Source organism: Pteropus medius, unplaced genomic scaffold (assembly GCF_902729225.1).
Source record: "Pteropus medius unplaced genomic scaffold, Ma_sr-lr_union100, whole genome shotgun sequence".
Classification (NCBI taxonomy): Eukaryota; Metazoa; Chordata; class Mammalia; order Chiroptera; family Pteropodidae; genus Pteropus; species Pteropus medius.
In genome coordinates, this window is record NW_024344378.1 from 6,997,237 (window position 1) to 7,016,745 (window position 19,509).

Consider the following 19,509-nt stretch of genomic DNA (forward strand, 5'->3'; position numbering starts at 1 on the left):
TGCTTGGATAGTGTGGTAATAATTAGGAAGTCATTGCTCAGAAAGACTGTAGCTCTCTTCTTCCAGACATATGGGAGGGCTGTACTTCACACACCTGTGTGGCCGCATGACCTGCTTCTGCAAATGAAACACAAGCGCAAGTAGCATTTCCAGAAAGAAGCTTTAAGCGCCAGTTCATGCTTCTCCCGATTCCTTTCTGTTAAATTCCTCTACCACAGAGACTGTCAGCTTTTCAGAGAGAGGCTGCTCTAACAGGTCCCTGGGTGAAGACAGCACTAACCCAGCACAAAGCTTTCAGCTGATCTGCAGTAGACCTACTGTGTGAGTGAGAAATGAGCTACTTAGACTTGCTTTTGTTGTTTTTGTTACCTTTGCATATTCTAGTCTGCATACAGGTGATGGCATCTATCCAAGATGTCCAACCTTGTTTTCAACTTGTCAGTCCACACTGAGTCATCTTCCATTCCCACCTCTCTCCCCTTAAAGATTCTTTGGGTCCAGACCTCTCTCAGCTGCTCCAAGCCCCTGTCAGAGGACAGGGGCCAGTCTGCTGTCACAGCATCACACTGGGCCATGTGAAATTCTGTGACGTGCTCAGGCTCATCTGCCCAAACATTTCATACCACCTAGATTCTTATGACTCCCCTTGGGTTCTAAAAAGGAAGAGTAGCAAGCCTGCTTCTGCCCTAGTTGGGGTTTCCCACCATTCCAATTTCGCCAGGAGGCTTTGCCCACCACCCTGCTAAATCCCACCACAATTGCCCTGTTCTGGCTTTTCCTACAAGTCCTACTTGCTCTTTCCTTGCCCCTAAACCTGGAGGACCTTAATTTGGTCTCAGACAGGAAGACTTGCTCTCACCTATCCGTGCCTTGCCCCCAATATATTATGCCTGTTTGGTGTCTTTCCTACCCCCACCTGCATTTGAAAAACCCAAGAGATAAATATAGATTCCAGGGCTTCTCGAAGAGAGGGCATAAAGCATGCAAAAGTCAACGCCCGAATGGAATACGCTTCACGTCTTGGCCTGTGATCACCTGTCAGACCTGGGCGTTTTCCCGTGGGTAGCATGAAGTAACAAAGTGGCATAGTAGCTCACACCACTCACCACCTGATGTAATGACATTCATTTTTCTAATCTAGGCACACCACCACATTCTTTGTGTTGGTGCAGAAAGAAACAGAACAGCCCAGACCTGGCATCCCTTAAACTTTTTATCTGGGGTGCTAAGGCAAACAATCCGCAGAGAACACAGAGCCAAGATCCCCTGCAGGTTTGGAGTCTGCGACCTTCACCCCTGGCCCCTACGCGCAACCCCTCGGGGGCGGGGCGCCAGGGGCCCGGGGGGCGGGGCTGTAGTGGGTGAGGCCCGGGCAGTGGTGGGAGGGCCGGGCCGGGCCGGGCCGGTAGTGGGTGGGGCCCGAGGCGGAACTGCAGGGACCTGGTCGGCCCTGGGAGAAGTGTCCAATCTAGGCCTGGGCCTGGAAGTTTCGACCCGGTTTTGCCCACGGCCAGAAGCGGTCGAAGCGCAGCGACCGGGCTCACACCAGCGCCCCTCGGGATTCCGGTCTCCAGGGACCGTCCCTAGCTGCTATGGTCGTGGGCTTGCGGGCCATCGGGGCCAAGGGGCCCGGTTGGCTCCGGCGCGGACCATGGGCCCCGCTTGCCGCCAGCTTCTGCAGCCAGGGGCCGGTCGGGGCCGGAAGGCCGGAGCCAGGGCCGCGACCCACCAGCGTGCGGCAGCGGGACGGCATCAGGTCAGCGGCGAGGCCGCGGGCGCCTTGGCCTCCCTTCCCCTGGGAGTGGCCCGCGGTCCTACAGGGCTGTTCCCAGTTTGGGGCGGAAGGGGGATGGGGCAGGCGGTGGAGACCTGGGAAGAGAGACAGGCAGAGGAAGCCAGGCATCGCGCCCCCGTCATCCCACGCAGAGTCCAGTGGGGGCTCTGTTAGTGGTCAGTGCCGCCCGCTGTTGTGAATTCCCGGTTATCCGTCACTGCAGAATCCAGCTGACGGGAGGAATCGCGCATACGGTGCTTAAACAGGTCTCTTGCCTAGGCACAGTAGCATTTGGGACCCTGCAGGGCTCACACTGGGGGGTTTCAAGTACGACTGCTTCTGAGGGCCCCAGCACTCCACCTAAATAGCTAGGGCAACCCGGCCCAGTTGTCATTGGACTCTCTGGCTCTGCTGGTGGCCACAAGGCTGCTGTGGCCTTTGAGAAAGCCCTTCACTGGAGGGTTCTTTGTCCCGCAAACTTGACCTGGCTCCAAGGCCATGTCAGGTCTAGTGGGGCTGCTCTTTGGCTCTCACCCAGAAGTGCAGGGTCAATAAATAGGATGAAAGACACACCATACTGAGTTCTGCCCTTTGGCTCAACAAGCTGAAAACCCATAAAACCATACCAGTGCACAGCACACCGTGGCAACTGGACGATGAAGCAGTAAAGGTTGAAGGGCCCCTAGTCCCATCCAGGCCTCACCCTGACATTTGCCTGGCCAGGTAAGGGCCCACTGCGAGGCCCACCTAGCATGGCTAAGTATTTAAAAGTTACGGATTAAGCTAACTGCTTAACATGTTTTCTTTCCTTGCCTTGACAAGTAGGCCTTCATAAAACCTGGGAGGCCATGTTTGAATTTACAGTCCCCAGGCTCCTCGGAGTCCCCCCAAAGCTGTGGAGAGCCAGCTGCTGGTCTGCAGTTTTTTTCTCTTCCTCCTACCCCCTGCCACCTCTCCACTTCTCCTTCCTGCTGCTCTGCCAGAAACTTGGCACACGGGTCTGCAGACACCCCGTCCACACACCTGTGCTCTCACCTCCTACAGACAACTCCTCTTGGTCACCCTGGGCCTAGGGGTACCCACTGCTCAGCCTGGGAAGTCCAAGGTCTCGGGTAACTGCAGCAGGCGTGGGAAGGGGATGCGATTTCAGGCAGGCATATCCCATTACCCCCAGTGGTCTTCTGCTGACCTGGAGGGGCACAGCTGGAAGAGGGCCCAGAGCACAGGGGCGCGGAGCACAGGGCCCAGGCAGGGCCCAGGCAGGGCCCATCTCGTCCATTTTCAAGGGCAATTCTGCTTCTGCAGATCTGGTCCATCTGGTCAGAAGCCTGACTTGTGGCGTGGTAGCCAGATGACGAAAGGAGGCCTGATCAAGTTCTCCAGAGTTAAACATGAATCAGAAAGGGAGACAGACTATTGGAACAACCTGCCATAAATGCTGAGAACCATTTAGTCAGAAAGAAACCCCCAAATTCAGCATGAAAGCAACACTATGTTGGGCACTAGGTAGGTGAACTTGAGCAATTCAGTCATGCTTCGAGTGTCCCTTTTGAAAGTGGTTCCTCTCAGCAATGCCACTGTCATGCAGGGAGGGCCAGCTATGAATTGGGCACTGCATTAGGCACAGGAGGGAGCTCTGAAGATGGCCGGCATTTAGGAGTTAGCAGAAGGCTAGGAGCATATGGAAGAAATGGAGAAGGACGGACCAGAGGAGGACTGAAAAGCCAGAAGGAGGGCATGATCCAAATGGCATTGGATTTGGTTCTGACAGTCAGGAGCTTCCTGGGGAGAACAGTTTGAGTGGAGTGGCAGGAACAGAAGCCTGGGTACACTGGGTTGAAAAGTGAACTCAGCAACTTAGAGCACTCTGACAGGGTGTGTACCGTGCGAGCCAAAGGATTAATGGGATGCATGTGAGCAGACACTGCCATGCAGCATGGGCATTTGGGGGCTGGCATCTTTTTACACAATTTGCCTGAGGCCTTAGAATTTAATTTAAGCATATGTCACGGATGGGATGACAGCTTTTTGAGTTTGCTACAGCAAGCACACTCATTATTTTACTGGAAGGTTTATCAGCAGTTCTCTCACTGTGGCCTCCCTCCCCTGCCAAAAACAGTATATAGGTTTCAAACTCTATCAGCTGCAAGTCATTTTTTACTTAGGAGAAACATGTACATGAGAAATAATGGTGAATATCACAGCCACCTGAAGATGGCAGCACACTGGAAATGGTATTCCATAGAAAATGGTATTCTTTTTGCACTGAAATAAATTCAGTCATCGAAGTGATTTTCCAGAAAAAGGTGGCCCAGGAGGCTATTTATGGAGGATCCAAGTTGCCACATAGTGATAGGAATATCAGATTCACAGAAAAAGAATGAGGAAGGCAGAAAATGTGGGTGGAGACTGATGGGAAACATAAAATATATAACAATAATCTGGTGTTTGGCTCGCTGCCTGTTTTTTATAACAGCAAAAATAAGTTATTTCTGTGTATAGGCAGTAAGATGACAATACAGATTATTTTAATCAGCATGTGGGTACCTTAAAATAGTGGGCAGCCTTTGAATGTCAGCTTCTAGTGAGAGGCCGTGTCCAGAAGAGCCTTCTTGCTGTATGGTTCTGTCCTTTTGTTCTTCACGTACCATCCCATTCTCAGACAGCATGAATTATTGTGCAGAATTACAGGATGCCACTATGAAAAAGATGGGGAAATGCTGTCATCTTTGCATGTGGGCAGCTACATCTTGGCTGCCTCTTCTATGCAGTGGGTGGGGGGAGATCTAGGGGGCGGATTTTCATTCTTGGCTCTTTTCCTAACCTCATTCTTTCTGAAGAACCACAGGAAGAAGTACTTTGAGGGTAGCACTGCGTGCCAGACTCCACTGGCTCCTGCCATTGTCTCACACACTTCACAGTGTCAGTCTGGGCAGCGATGATTCTGGAACGACTCTGACTTGCCCTTTCTGTTGAGGTGGCAGTAACGTTTCTGACGGCAAACCTGGAGGAAAAGAGAAGCAAATCAAGGGAAGAGAGAGAAACCCAGCCTTCATTTCAGGAAGTCTCCTTGTTTTGACTTAGCTGTAACTCCACAGAGCTGACAGACCCTCTCAATTGCCTCTAAGCACCCGCAGTTCTCTTTTCTAGTGTTTCAAAAATAGCTCTTAAATGAGAAAGGAATTGCAGGGGTCCTCGCTGGTTTTGACTGGCGCCTGACCCAGTAATTTAAAAATGTTCTTCACAGGAGCATTGTCCTGAGCAATCCAAAGAAGAGGAATGCACTGTCACTGGCAATGCTGAAATCTCTCCAAAGTGACATTCTTCATGAAGCTGAAAGCCAAGATCTGAAAGTCATTATCATTTCAGGTACTTATCTGATATCCATCCTCAGGGTTCTGCAGTACCCAGAAGAGGTTTCTCAAGATTCTTTCATTAACTGGGGCATTGCCTCACTTAATAGGAGAAACGTTTTGAAGCTCCTTTACAAGAACATTAATTATGGAAAGCTCTTGTGTAGTGGGGGCCTTGGTGGAAGTTATAGCAAAGATTACTGTGCAGAAAATAAGTGTCTCTTCCTTTTTGTTAGCTACGAAACACTGCCACACTTTGCTGTGCTGGTCTTTCCATCGAAATCAGAGAATCAGTTTCCTCAGGGACCTGACAAGATGGGTTTCATCACTGACCCTGTGGGTATACTACCAGCTCAGCTGGGACCAGGCTGCTAGGCCATTTGATTGATTTGTCCTTCCTGTTCCTACCAAGCTTTTAATCAATATCTGTAGTCTACTTCATTGGCATCAGGGTGCCCTACTTTTCTCATTTCTTTCCTTACTCTTTTCAAGTAAGAAGTTTTACTGAGTTAATCTAGTGATGATGGTGGTGGTATAAGTAATATCAGTATATCAGTATCAGCATTTTAAAGCACCTACAGAAGAAAATGGATGATGCTCTGTGATGTACTTTTTTGTTGTAGACGTTAAGGATCAGCATTTCCGGAGGCAAATACTCAGAATATTACCTTCTTATCTATGGCCGAATATAAGTTTTCAACTGTTTTTCATGGCGAAGGGAAAATAAATAGGACAAATATATTTCAGGGGCCACGGGGGTATAACCTGGATGTAGTGAAGGCAGCTAAATTCCAAACAACACAATTTCCTCACTTGTTTAAAGGAAATAATATCTGTCAGAACAGCCACAGCAGAAGGAAAACATGAGAGGGCGCCATCAGCTTATCAGGAGAATTACATTTTGTTGTTAATGACAACGACAAATAAAACCACATCCTCAGATCCCCTCATAAAAAAAAGTAACGGGGTTCTCTTCGTACTCTGACCTTCCTGACTGCACCTTGTATGGGTGCCCATTATCTGTAGCCCAAATGACAGGGCCACTGCCGAAGGCATGGTGGATTTTCATGGATCTATATAAGTCAATACTTTCAGGCCAGACCATGTCCAAAAACAAAAGTGTGAGACCAGACAGAAAACTCTGAAAAAAAAGTCCACTCACCTAGGTTACTGAGCCTTCTCCTTTGTGTAACTGCATGTTTTCATTGGCTTCCACCACGGACCTTTTAGAGTACAGATGCCTCACCATTTGTATGGCCATCACGAAATACTGGCTGTAACTTTTCAAGTGAACTATTCTTATCAAATTGGATCATTAACTTTCTGTAAGTGTCCACAGCATTGATACACCATTGTTCACTAACGTTATTCAGTAGACAAATAAATGAACTTCCTAGTTCTGCTGTTTACACCTTTTTATTTTCTTTTCTCAACTGGATTACATTTGCAGCTGAGGGTCCTGTATTTTCTTCTGGGCATGATTTGAAGGAACTGACAGATGAGCAGGGTCCACAATATCATGCTGAAGTATTTCAAATCTGTTCTGAGGTAAGCCAGGCAGACGGTTGGCACTGCAAGCCTGAAAATGATAATTATACATATTAAATATTGAATTAAGCTTCTGATTTACAGGCAAGGTTTTATCTGTGAGACATAACCACTGCAGAACTACTAAAACCTCTGTGGTCATTGGTGAATCCTTCATCCAAGCAACAATTTGGGTTAGACTTTTAAGAAGCGACCATGGTTTGCTATTGATCTTGTAATATGACAAGAAAGAAAAAAATATGCTGGTATTGATAGCTGTCATCTTCAGCATCATGGGTTATGTCTTAAGTAAGAAGTAAAAGATGAAAATGTATATCTTTAGAGAGAAAGAAACTAAGTATTGTAATTAAACATTTTAAACAAACTATTAATGGGAAAAAAATCATAAATGGAATAATAATAATGATTTTTAAAATTATTTTCAAACCCTTCTTTCAACCAACCTTTATAATCACCACCTCCAACTAGGAAATTTAACCTCTTCATTTTCACTGTCTCTTTAACCATCTGAAGGAGGGAACTCACCAACAGATATAGAGGAGAAAGAACAAAAAGTTTGGGATGATTTATAAATGTATCAAATCAACCCCTGATAATCAAAAGCTGAATATAAAATCCAACTTTAAGTAACATAAGCTCATTTCATGAGTATTTATTGAGCACCTGCTATATGCATACTTGCAAGATACTGAGGGAAATAGAAGTAAAAAAGTTTCCTGCCAAACTGATAATGGAAATCTAGTTGAGAAACAAGACATAAAGCAGTCATAACCTGACCCTAAGATTACTTAGCCTAATTTTTCATTCATTCATGGACTTATCCATTCTTTTATTTGGTCATTAATGACTCAACGAATATATAACGATACTACTACATAGACAAGACAGAGGCGAGCAACAGGAGGGAGTGGAAGGTGACTAAGATACCTTCTTGGCCATCATTTGTTTTCCTTGCCCTTCCAGAAACCCTCAGGAGATCAAATTATAGTTTTCTCATTTTATGGAAGGACAAACCGGAAAAGTAATTGACTTGAGGCTTCATGGAGAAGAGAAAGCAAGTGAGGGCTAAGATTTAGGTCTTTTGTTCTACATTAATGATGTTTATGTAATAGTCTGCTCCTGTATTTGCCAAGGTTTGGTGCTTTAAAAGTTATTTTTCTACTGATACCCAGTATGTTTGACCAAAATAGAAAATCATCAAAGAACCAGTAGAGCCCTTCCATCCTCCCAAAAGGGCCTGCTTTTATCGTTCTGCTGGGTGATCTTCATGAACTGAGAAATAAATGGGCTACCAAAAGACCACAGGGAGCCAGGGCTTCTTCAGAAGAGAAAGGCCAGATTTCATGGATGCTTCCAACCCCTGGATGCCTCCACTCACTGAAAAAGACACAGTGCCTAAACGGGACCAAGCCCCAATGCAGTCATACAGGAGTGAAAGTGCATTGATTTCTTTAACACTTTTTCCAAGAAAATCAAAATTGTCCTAGATAAACATGAAAGCCATGAACTTGCGCAAGATTTCAATTTCCAAGTGTAATCAACAGGCAGATTAGAACAGAATGAACTAGCTATTTTATGTTGGGTTCCTGCATGAGAACATTTGATTTTAGAAAGGAAGACAGAGATATCTGAACTGGCTCAGCATCTAAAATCTATGGCAAATTTGTTACAGACCACCGGGACGGCATGATAGTTAATTACTTACAAATCAGGAATAGGGCAAGTTGAGAATGAGGAAGCACGGGGTTATGGAAGAGTGACAGTGACCCGTAGGAGCTGCTGTGGCAGCTTTCAATAGACACCTGTCCTTGTCTGTCTTCTTCTATCCCAGGAAGTCTGAAGGTGGAAACCCCAGTCCAGGAGGACAGTCTTCTCTGTCCCCTCACACCCCACCACTGAAATGACAATGGGACAGGACCTCTCGCTTTTGGACATAATGTGGAAACCTCAGTAAAGCTGTTCAGTGAGGTCAGGGGAGAATTAAATCTATGTCACATTTTGGAGCAGACAGGACTAAAAGAAGTCCTGAACTCAGGAGGTAAAATAGAAGAAATAATCAATTCTTGACTAACAAGGGATCGATTATCCAGTTGCTTTATTCTCTGGGTTCCCTTTCTGAATTGGTCTCTTAACTATATTTTAAAACATTTTCTAATTATAAAAGTAACAAATACTTGTTACAGAAAATTTTGAAAATCTAAAAAAAAAAGGAAAAAAAAATTACTAATATCATACCATGATCATACCACCCAGAGAAAACCACAATAAAAACATGCATTATATTTCTTTTTAATTTTTTCCCATATATACCTATTTGTTTGAATAATCATACGTAGGTGCAATTATACTGTGTCATTGTATAAATTTCATTTTTTGTATTATATATATTTTTTAATGCCCACAGCATCTGGTATTCCAAGGTGGTCTCCCATCCAAGTACTAACCAGGCCCAACCCTGCTTAGCTTTCAAGATCAGATGAGATTGGGCACGTTCAGGGTGGCATGGCTGTAGACATAAATTTCATTTTAATGAGACTACAGCATCCCATTAGATGGATATAGTTTATTTACTTATTTTTACATATTTATATTATTTATAGCTTATTATTATAGAGTGATGATTTGATGAACGACTTTGTCCAGACAGCTTTTTACTCTATTTCAGATTACTTATCAGTACAATTCCTAGATTGAAGGTATGAATATTTTTAATGTTGTTGATACATAATGGGTATGTATATTGGCCTAAGTATTTTCCCACCAGGTGGTATGGAATCCTCCCCCGTCATGGGTGGCAGACAGGAGACAGACTGTTCAACTCTAATCTCAGTCAGTGGACTTTTCTTAAGTAACTGCAGTTCATTAGGTGACAGGTGACACTCAAAGCTGAAACAAAATCTTTTCTTTCTTTGCAGCAAGACTTCTGAAGTTCTTGTGCCTTCTTCTCCTTATTCCAGTTCACCGCAAATGAGCTCTGTCATTAACCATCCCCACTGTCATCTAGAGAGCATGAACCCCCTAAATCCATGAACAGTTTGGAGTGTGGGTATATCTATGTGCATTCTTGTGCAGAGAGAGTCATTGGCATTTATCAGATTTTCAAAAGGTGTCCCCCCCAAAAAAGTCAAGAACCATTACTGTAAAATATGATATCATATCCTTAAATGTATAATTGGTTATTTTATAACAAAGCTGACAAATATCAAATTTTATGACTACAAAAGGTAAATTCCTTGGGCCAAATCAATGAAGGTCGTTTTTCTTTGAGTTGCCATCATGGGAAACAAGCCTCTCCTTCTCCCTTCCCTGCCAGGGTTCAAAGAGCAACCATTTATAAATTGAAGTTACCATAGCAACACAATCTGTGCAGGGTGTCATGAAAAAATGGAGAAATAAACCAAGTTATTTCATAAGCTGAAAAATAAGTTAAAGTTCTGGAGACTTATGAGGGGCAGGGGGTGTCACTTGAGCAAGTACTCAGCATCCCTTCCTTTGCCAATAGTGCTGTTTTAGGAATTTCGTTTATTTTGATGACAGCAGGGTGTTCCCAAGCTTTTTAATAGAATTGAGAAAGTATTCATGGTGGTAATTTGAGAAGTAATTACTATGGAAATTGCCTTCCAGTTCCTTTTCCACTTGAATTTTTCAAGGAAGTTCCAAATACTAGTTTCAGACTTTTAACATGAGAGCCCCATACAGGCTCAGTGAGAACAGAACTATTTGTTCCCCAGAGATCAAAATTGGCTCCATTCTTCAGTGGGGTTGCTAGGGAAGTAGTCAGAGGGGACTGTAACCTCCCAGAGGCATTGTATGGGGTGGACAGACCAAGGGCTGAGAATCAGACAGATGCGGGTTTAGATCCCGCAGCCACTACTTGCAGATCTTGTGGCCTTAGGCCGGTTCCTTCCCCTCTGAGCCTTGAAGTCCTGGTTGTAAAATAGGGTTCCTTCCTCCTGGGGCTCTCAGGAGCACCAAGTGGTACAGCGTCAGTATTTAGTTCTCTTTGGGCCTTCTTTTACCCATTTTTCATAATATTTGATACAGTGAAGCATACGGAAAGCACTCTGAAACTGTAAATTCATATGAAATAGAAGCGTTGGTGTTTTGCCTCACCCTGGGCTGGATGTGAACTGGGTGTGTTTGTTCCTTCAGGTCATGATGCTGATCCAGAATCACCCTGTCCCTGTCATTGCCATGGTGAATGGCTTGGCTACTGCTGCTGGGTGTCAGCTGGTTGCCAGCTGTGACATTGCTGTGGCCAGCGACAAGTCCTCGTTTGCTACTCCGGGTGTAAACATCGGGCTCTTCTGTTCCACCCCTGGGGTGGCCTTGGGAAGAGCAGTGCCAAGAAAGGTAATTTAACTCTTGCAGCCCCTCTCCAGGTGCAGGTTCGTTCCAGAATCCGCCTGTTAAAAAGTACAGGTTGAACCAAGACATTCTGCTGAAAGCATAGATGGCAGGATGCACTGCAGTGTCGTCCTCACATCTCACGTCGGGGAGGGAACAGGCGGCTTTTCACAGCGCCCTTCACATCGTGATCACGCGTTTCACTCTCACCTGGCCCTTCGTACAGCTAGCTAGGGTTTCGGATTTGTTTTATTTTCGTTAAGGCACTCATTTTCTGTAATGTTATTTGAAATGCAGTTGAGATTCAGTTTTGTTACACTGAAAGGTTGCCCGTGAGCTGCAATAGCATGGAGACATATGCCAATATCAAGAGCAAAGGATATGAGTGTCACTGGCTCAGGGTATGCCAACAGGCTGCTTGGTTCCAGAAAGGATTGGAAGCAGCCGATATACTGAGTATGCCAGCTTTATGAAGGTTGTATTCAGGAGCATGAGCGTCCTGTGGCTGGCATGGTGACTCTGCCCCAGAAGCAGCAATATTAAACAGTTGTTTTGTCGTCGCTAAACACAGTGAAATCTATTTTCTTCACCAAGCTTTCTTCCTTCCTATAACGTCACAAAATAATATTTACTGAACATCTCTTAAGTAGAAACCAGTGGTTTCCTTGTTCTAGAAAAAAATACATCCTCATTTTCAGTAGGAAATCTGTTTTTAAAAATGGGGGGTGAGGGGAAATCATATACAATAGCTAGTAGGGAACTAAATTGCTTTATACTGTATCCATTTTAGCATCGACTATGAAAATTAGCAGTTGCTCATATGCCTGAGGCACAAAAGAAATAAGACCCAAGGGAAATCAAACCACAGGAACAAGGCAGTTAGGGAAGCATTCCTTTTTTCATGGTGCTTCCTCATTAGTTTTTATAGAGGTGTGTGTTTTTGAGGAAATTCTGAACACAGATACTTGCAAGCACATATGTATGAAAACTGGCTGAATGTAGGCTCCACACTGCAAAAGGTGACCTGTCAAAACACAAGAGCTTGCTAAAATGTCCTCAGACCAAGGAGTGTTTTGATCTTGTCGGGTAAATGTATATATATTAATTTAAAGTAAATGTATATATATTAATTCGATAAATATTTCTTAAGCCCCTACTTTGAGCCAGTACGTTAAATTAAAATACATTACAAATTGTCAGAGCTTATTAATAAACTATCTTATAATTGTGCAAATCAAATCACGAGGCCTTTTGCATAGTGAAATGTGGTTGTCTGGTTAGCCCACCTGCAACTGTTCATTTTCAACACCTGACATTCTGGAACATTCCCTGTTAAGGCATGTGTGCCCTACTGTCAGGATAAGAAGCCATTCTTTCTTAAAAGAAACTTTAAAAGTCAAGGCTTATACTTGAGCCCTAAAACTTAAACATTATGTCATATTTGTCAAATTTTAAATTAGTTTTTGAGAATGGAGAATGTGACAAAAACAGGACTTCCCAGGAAGCCCAGTTCTCAGAAACAGGCTACATAATTCTCCAGCACGACAGTAAGGGGAAGGACGTTGTAAGAGCCAAAGTAGCTCCCCCTCTGACAGTTCTGGGTGGGCCAGGCCCACTCAGCAGACGGGCGGAGAGTCTCCCGTATCGTCCCACTCAGATCCCTGACCTGTGCTTCTCCCGTCCTGACCCCAGCCGGCTCTGAATCACTTAAATTGTAGCATTCTTGTTTTGAAGTCTTCAGAGTTTTTTCCTAGTCAGCCACGTGAAAGTGGTTCAGACTTGTAATAGATGTCCCTGCACGTGGGGCTCCAGGATTCGGGGCTCCTTGGAGGCGTGCAGCAGAGACATGATTTGTGGTCGGTAATGATGAGCTGAAATCACAGTGCTGATAATGGGAGTTTAGTGGAGGAAAATCATCTGTCGGAACTTAAGGCCTTTACCAGGTTCATGGGCTGCAGATCTCACCTGGGCTGCCCCTTGAGGAGGAAAACTAGGGATTCACAAAAACATGAACCTGAACGAACACTACCTGCCTGGCGTCACTGCCAGACTGCACCCTCAGGAACACATCCACACACAGGCCCGTCACCTGTGTGCGGGTGGGGCACACGTCCCTGTGCACATCCACAGGGAGGCAAGCGGGTGCTTTTGCAAACTGGCCTAGTTGGGAAGCTTGGCCCTTTTCACGCTGGCCAAGGCCGCATGTGTGGATCACCAGTGCCCTCTGCTGGTCACCAGGGGAAACTGCTCAGCTGTGCTGGAGATGGAGGGCTGCAGTTAGTCCACTGGGAGCAGAAATGATGGCGTGGAGCCTTTGTGTCCGAGCCAGGCAGACCCTGAGCATAAATAATTTTCCACGTTTGTAAAGTGTTTCTCTCCTCTGGCGTGAGTTAAATAATGCATCTTCATTGCATCATATAAACAACCTGCCTGGTGCAGCTGCTCCCTTCCCTAGGCAGTGCTGGCCTGGTTCAGAAACGTGGAGCCAGTGCCTCAAGCAGTTGGCACCACGAGAGAGCACAGGAAAGATCCGAACCCTCTGGTCTCAAGCCAGTCACTTCTCTGCAGTAGGAACGCTTGCTTCCACCACTTACCTATGGTAGCTTTGTGTATCTGTACAATCTGATTTCCTAATTGTCTAATTAGGACAGAGGAGAACTTCCAATCTAATCTCGTGACTTAAAAAAAAATCTAAATCGATGGTTCAAAAATGGGAGCAATATTGGCTCAGAAGGACATCTGGCAATGCCAAAGTCATTTTTGATTGTCACAAGTTGGGAGTGGGAGATACTACTGGCCCCCAGATAGAGGCCAGGGATGCTGCTAAACATCTTACCATGCACCAGACAAATCCACATTATCTGGCCTAAAATATACAGTGGCACCAAGATTGAGAAACAATGATCTAAAAGCGAATGCCTCCCAAATTTTATATCTTAAGCGAGTCCCATTATCTCTCACTGCATAACAAACCACCCACAACTTAGTGGCTTAAAACAACGACAGTCATTTTCTTAGCTCTTGAATCTACAATTTGGACAGGGTTCAGTTCGGAAAGCTTATCTCTGCTCCATGATGTCTATGGTCTCAGCTGAGAAGATTTGAAGATGGAGGAGTGACAGCTAGGGGCCATCATCTGAGGGCTTGTTCACTCACATGTCCAGCTGTTGAGACTGCCTCTCTCTGGGGACCTGAGGTGGGACACTTAGTGTAGCCTCTCAGTGGGGCTTGGGCTTCTTCAGAGCAAGGCAGCCGTGTTCTCAGGCTGAGCTCCCAAGACAAGGAGCCAGGTGGAAGCGGTATCACCTTTGGACCTAGCCGCTAAAGAACTATCACGTCACTTTTGCTATACTCTATTTGCCTTCATCCATTCATTCATTAAATCATTCATTGATAAATATTTAGTGGGTCGCCTGCTATATGCAAGGTACTCTTCTGGTACTGGAGTTACAGAAACAGAATAATAAAAAGAAATCTCTGCCCTAGTGGAGTTTACATGTCAGCAAAGGCGATAATACAATAAACAAACAAACATGTAAAACATACAGTATGTTACATGATGAAAGTGCAAAGGATAAAAATACAGCCAGAAAGGGAGGACAGTGCTCAGGTTCGATTTGCAATTGTAATAGGATGGTCATGGAGGACCTCTCATTGATGAGGTGACGCGTGAGCAGAGACCTGAAGGAGATGAGGGCACAAGCCCTGAGGACACCTAGGAACAGAGCATTGCAGGCTGAGGGAACAGCAAGTACAAGAACTGAGGTGACAGCATGCTTGGCATGTTCAGGTAACAGCAAAGGTGCTAGCGGGGCTGCAGGAGAGTGAGCCAGGGGACAGGGAGAGGGAGGCACCTCCTGCCCGGTGTGTTTCTTTGCATCGGGAAATCCCTCTTGTAAATCGTAAAACCGAGTTTCACGAAGCTGGGCTTTGCACAGCACAGAGTCCAGGTATACTACGTGGCAGGCGATAGAACAGGGGAGACTGCAGAGCGTGGGGAAGGCTTGCTCCCTTTGTCAGGCCTCAGGACTGCGGAGGGAAAGAGAGCGGCCTCTCCTTCTAAGTTACAATCATGCTAGGCCCCTCATCGGCTTCTGGAAGGCATTTCCTTTCACTCCCCCGCCTTCTCTGGGATACAGGAGTTCTGCTCTCTCAAATCAGACTGAGGTGGTGGCTTCTTTGAACATTTCTCTACTGGGAAGCAGCCACTGCATTGGTTTGTGGGAGGTGCTGGGCCCCACTCCTTCGGTGTTTTAGGTTTCATCCCATCAGATGTGGCTGCTGTCCTGTGCTTGGCCCTTGAAAGAAGCAGCTCGAATCTCCTGCCTCGGCAGGGCTGGAGCTCAGCTCTGGGGAAGGAGGACGAGGACACAGAGTCCCTCCCTCTCCTTGCTCCTGGAGAGATCCCATCTGTCCCTGGCAGGAGTCTGGGTACTGGAGACGGTAGGGGTGATGGATGACATGTTACTTGAGGAAGCAGATAACTGGGCCGAGGTTGGAGGGAAGTCAGGATACCGATAGTCTCAATAGAGGCAAATAGAGAGGTGGGACTTAGGTGGCAGTGGGTCAGAAGGCAAGGGCCTTAATTGCCCATGTTTCCTCCCTCAGGTCGCCTTGGAGATGCTTTTTACTGGGGAGCCCATTTCCGCTCAGGAGGCCTTGCTGCACGGGCTCCTGAGCAGAGTAGTGCCGGAAGAGCAGCTGGAGGAAGAGACCATGAGAATTGCGAGGAAGATCGCCTCGCTGAGCCGGCCGGTGGTGTCTTTGGGCAAGGCCGCCTTCTACAAGCAGCTGCACCAAGACCTTAGAAAGGCCTACCACCTCGCCTCCCAGACCATGGTGGACAACGTGGCCCTGCCGGACGGGCAGGAGGGAATCAAGGCCTTCATCCAGAAGAGAAAACCCGTCTGGTCACACTGAGCCGGCCTTACCAGAGGCATGGAGGGCGAGTGAGCCCGGGGGCAGTGCTCAGGACTCCCCACCTGAGCCCCGCTGTCCGACCGCAGTGCTGCCTCGTGACTGTAGCAGAAGACAGCCTGCCTCTATGACATTAGTAACAGGCCCGCTGCCTGGGGTCTGGTTAAAAGCCATGAGACCCAGGGGAAAGGAGTGGTGAGCACCTAAGCTGGGCCTATTACAGTAGAAAGCCTGAAACTGGACCTTAAGTGAGGGATCGCCGTGACATGGGAGAAGGTGGAAGAAGGGTGCCGACCCGTGCGTGTGATCAGAAGTGTCCCGAGGTGAAGGTATTTCCTATGCCCAAGACACATGAAACATTTCAGATGTCCACAAGATGGTCTCCACACTACACATCTTCTTGGTTCTAAGGAGAAATAATCATGCCTATGGCTTTGGAATAATCTTAATTCATTTTAAAAGATTAAATATTTAGAGAGACTGGCAATTTTATCTTCCCAACCAGGCTGTAAGCTATCTGAGAAAAAAAAGAAATCAACTGATTTTTTTTTTCTGTGTATGCCCATACTGATGGATGTACAGTAGGCGACTGGCAATATTTTTCTTTGCCAGTTTAGAAAGATTAAAAAGAAAATGTTTTCTCAGAAAGGAGGAGCTTGTTCTAAGGGTGCCCCTCCTAGAGCTACAGCCTACCAGACACCCAGCACGTGCCCCGAGGAGCTGGCCCTGCAGCCATCTGCCCCGTGCACAGGAGTTGAGGCCCACTCAGTCCATGGAGCTGGAGTGGGCGGAGTGAGGGGTCCAGCCCCATCTGCCTGGTAAAGCCCAGGTGCTCGTTCTGCTGGCGAGAGCCTGGGCTGATGGGGGACCAGACTAAAGAAATGACTTGCCTGCACCATGGCAGTTCCCCAAAGTAAGGGACCAGATCTTCCTTGCTACGGAACTGTGCCTGTGTGCGAGGGACATCGGGTTTGGTCACTGGCAGGCCACTCATGGAGTTTTTACTGCGAAGCCAATAAAGAGCTGGCTGCAGTTATAAACTAGGTCGTGAGAGACAGGGCTGTCACGGTCTGCTCAGAATAGTGCTATCAGCAGGGCCCTCCTGCGCCTTCTCGCTAGGTGGCCTACTGTGGCAGCTACTGCTTGGCAGTTGTCGGATCACGCAGTGCAGAGGAGAGAGTGTTACGAACTTGCTGGGCCTTGGAGAAAGTAACAGGGCCTCTCACACATTTGGCAAATGAAAAGCAAAAGTTAACTCTCCGGTGTCTGTGTGAGCTGCACAGTAAGTGCCTCCAAGCACGAAATCCTCGGGCCTGTGACGGCCTCCCAGCCTGTGAGCTGAGGTGCACTCAGGGGCTAGCTAGAAATCTTCATCGTCACCTGTGCAGAAAATAATCCAGAAGGAAAGTCTGCTGCCCACCCTCCGAAGTGAGGTAATTCACACCAAAGCAAATGTAAATTTGGGGTTAACCTGTATCTCTGCTTCCTTCCACTGGGACATTGAGTGAAACATTTCAGGCAAGCACACGTGCCTCTGGAAAGTAGTGTGTTCGCTTTTCCCTCTGTATCACTTACTTCTCAGGGAGCTTTGCTGAGCACAGCCCCGCTGTGCAGGGGCTAGAAAGTCAGGGAAAAGGCAGCTCGCTGCCTCTCACCCAGTTGAGAGACCACTGCGAAGGCAAGTGGAGGGAATGGCTGATGAACTTCACACCAGTGAATCTGGGAACATGGTGATTTAATGAGCCTAACCTCGGGCAGCCAGGCAGCCCTATGCAGTAGCCCCTGGACCCTGGCATCTAGGAGGGTCCGAGAAGGTAAGACATTCACCCCGGGGGCGGGGAGAGGCAGCGTGTGGGTTTGGGCCTGCATGATTCTGAAGCCTGTGCTCCTGACCACCACACTCTACTCCCAACACACGGAAAGACTGCGTTCCAGCTTGGAGAGACAGACTACCAGTGTGCGCCAAGGAAGCCAGTCAGAAACTGCATCGCCAACGCAACACGGTTTCACTTACTGAAGGGGATTCAGGAAAAGCATGGATTTGAACACGAAGAACACCAAGTTCCAGTCCCAGGTTTGCCCTCAACTCTCTGTGTCACTGTGTGCAGGTGAGGCAACTTCTTTCAGTGCTCAGTTTGACCATCATAAAAAAAAACATCAGGAGTGTCCAATGCACTCCTGTCCTCTTAGTTCTGACAGTTCAGATTCTGTGGTACTAGGATTGGGCACCTTGCTGTAAAACTTGAAACAGGAAGTCTCTGTTCACAGAAAATGCTTTTTTACAAATGGAGAATATGGGCATGTTACCTTTACATTGAAAATACCTGATTAGATTTGACAATAAGAAATCCATCAGAGATGCTCAGAGCTTTTTGGGACATGCCTGAACCTTGAGAAGATGCCATGGCTAGGAAGACCCTCTCCCGGGCAGATCTCTACCAGCCTGGCAGTTCCCCTGACTTCCATGCAGGCGCACTACTCGGCCAGCCCCCTCCTCCTTCCTTCCTCTGAAAACCCACTGCACTAAGTGTTTTCACAGTGTGGCCCATGGATGATCTGCACTTTCCTGGGCTCCTCGCCAGACCTGCTAAATCACAAATTCTGGTTTTGGGGGCCCAAAAATATGCATTAAAAAAAAAATAAGATTTCTGCATGATTCTCCTGCACACTAAAATGTGTGAACTGCGTCAGGGTGGAGTGACATCTCCCTCCAGCAGCATCTGCATTTTAAAGGCTGAAGCAGCGAGGCTTCTGTGAGGAAACTGCGGGCAGCCACCCGTCGGCTTGGACAGGACTGCGAGGAGCCTTGTGGACTTCTGAAACCTCTTAAAATTCTCTACTTGGGCAGCTGTCAGGGCCTCCATCGGCCCTCAATGCTCATGCTTTTGGGTGTCCCACCTCACATCACATTAAATATCAGAATATACTCATATTCCACACTGAACGCAAATCCCGTTTAGGGAAGGGAGTTGAATGATTTGCTTTTAAAAATTGTTTTGAAATATCTGATTAACAATGATTATTTCTTGGCAATCATCAAGTAGGCCAGAGTTAAATTTAACTATTGAAGCTGATGTGTTACAGTCAATAAAATATTAAATTTCAGTCTTGCAAGGGTTTTTCTTTCATATTTTGGAGCTCAAGGTTTATTTTTCAGGTCCCTAACAGAGGCCTATGGACCGCTGCAGGCCATCCACGCTATGCCTACAGTGTCCCTTGGATGGAACAGTCTAGCCCACACTGGCTCCGAATTAGGGGAGGTGGCTGTTCCACAGGAATATGGGGGGCAAATCAGGTGTTGTGAGGTTTATATTCCCAGCGTGCACTCTTCTGACATCCTCATTGATTTTATACAGGTATTTCGTTTGGATCTCCCTGTGCTGCTGTCCAGGAATGTTTAAATATAAACCCTCAAAACAATTGGAAAGTATTTTTCTTATGCATTTAAGAAATCTTTCCATTTTATGTTGCATGTTTTCAATATCTGCCTTACCAAATTCTGTGTTGAGATGAAAATTCCCAATTTTAGACATTGGTAAGAATTTAGAAAAAGAAAAAAAAGTATTGGTC

General features: G+C 46.5%; 1 protein-coding gene, 1 long non-coding RNA gene and 1 other non-coding gene across 3 annotated transcripts in view; 1 reads left to right on the forward strand and 2 right to left on the reverse strand.

The window, feature by feature from the left end:
• Window positions 1-1,407: 1,407 nt before the first annotated feature.
• Window positions 1,408-19,044, forward strand: ECHDC3 (enoyl-CoA hydratase domain containing 3). The gene is made up of 5 exons (XM_039871072.1): window positions 1,408-1,756; window positions 5,022-5,143; window positions 6,578-6,675; window positions 10,828-11,028; window positions 15,631-19,044. The coding sequence occupies exons 1-5, from the start codon at window positions 1,593-1,595 to the stop codon at window positions 15,940-15,942; spliced, it is 897 nt and encodes a 298-aa protein (XP_039727006.1). The 5' UTR covers window positions 1,408-1,592; the 3' UTR covers window positions 15,943-19,044.
• LOC120609032 (uncharacterized) overlaps window positions 4,046-19,509 on the reverse strand; it is a 50,694-nt gene continuing 35,230 nt past the window's right edge. Inside the window, exons 6-8 of the long non-coding RNA XR_005654625.1 lie at window positions 6,290-6,706; window positions 4,599-4,778; window positions 4,046-4,472 (exon numbers count right to left, since the gene is read on the reverse strand). This is a non-coding gene — a long non-coding RNA (uncharacterized LOC120609032). The remainder of the gene's footprint in view (window positions 4,473-4,598; window positions 4,779-6,289; window positions 6,707-19,509) is intronic.
• Window positions 9,071-9,189, reverse strand: LOC120610182 (5S ribosomal RNA). The gene has a single exon (XR_005654881.1). It is a non-coding gene; the product is annotated as a 5S ribosomal RNA (ribosomal RNA).

Excerpts from the sequence above, each read along its gene's own strand:
- ECHDC3 (XM_039871072.1), top strand. The coding sequence starts at position 1,593 with ATGGTCGTGGGCTTGCGGGCCATCGGGGCCAAGGGGCCCGGTTGGCTC. Across the intron at positions 1,757-5,021 it reads CGGCAGCGGGACGGCATCAG|GAGCATTGTCCTGAGCAATC; the intron begins GTCAGCGGCGAG and ends TGTTCTTCACAG. Across the intron at positions 6,676-10,827 it reads TATTTCAAATCTGTTCTGAG|GTCATGATGCTGATCCAGAA; the intron begins GTAAGCCAGGCA and ends TTGTTCCTTCAG.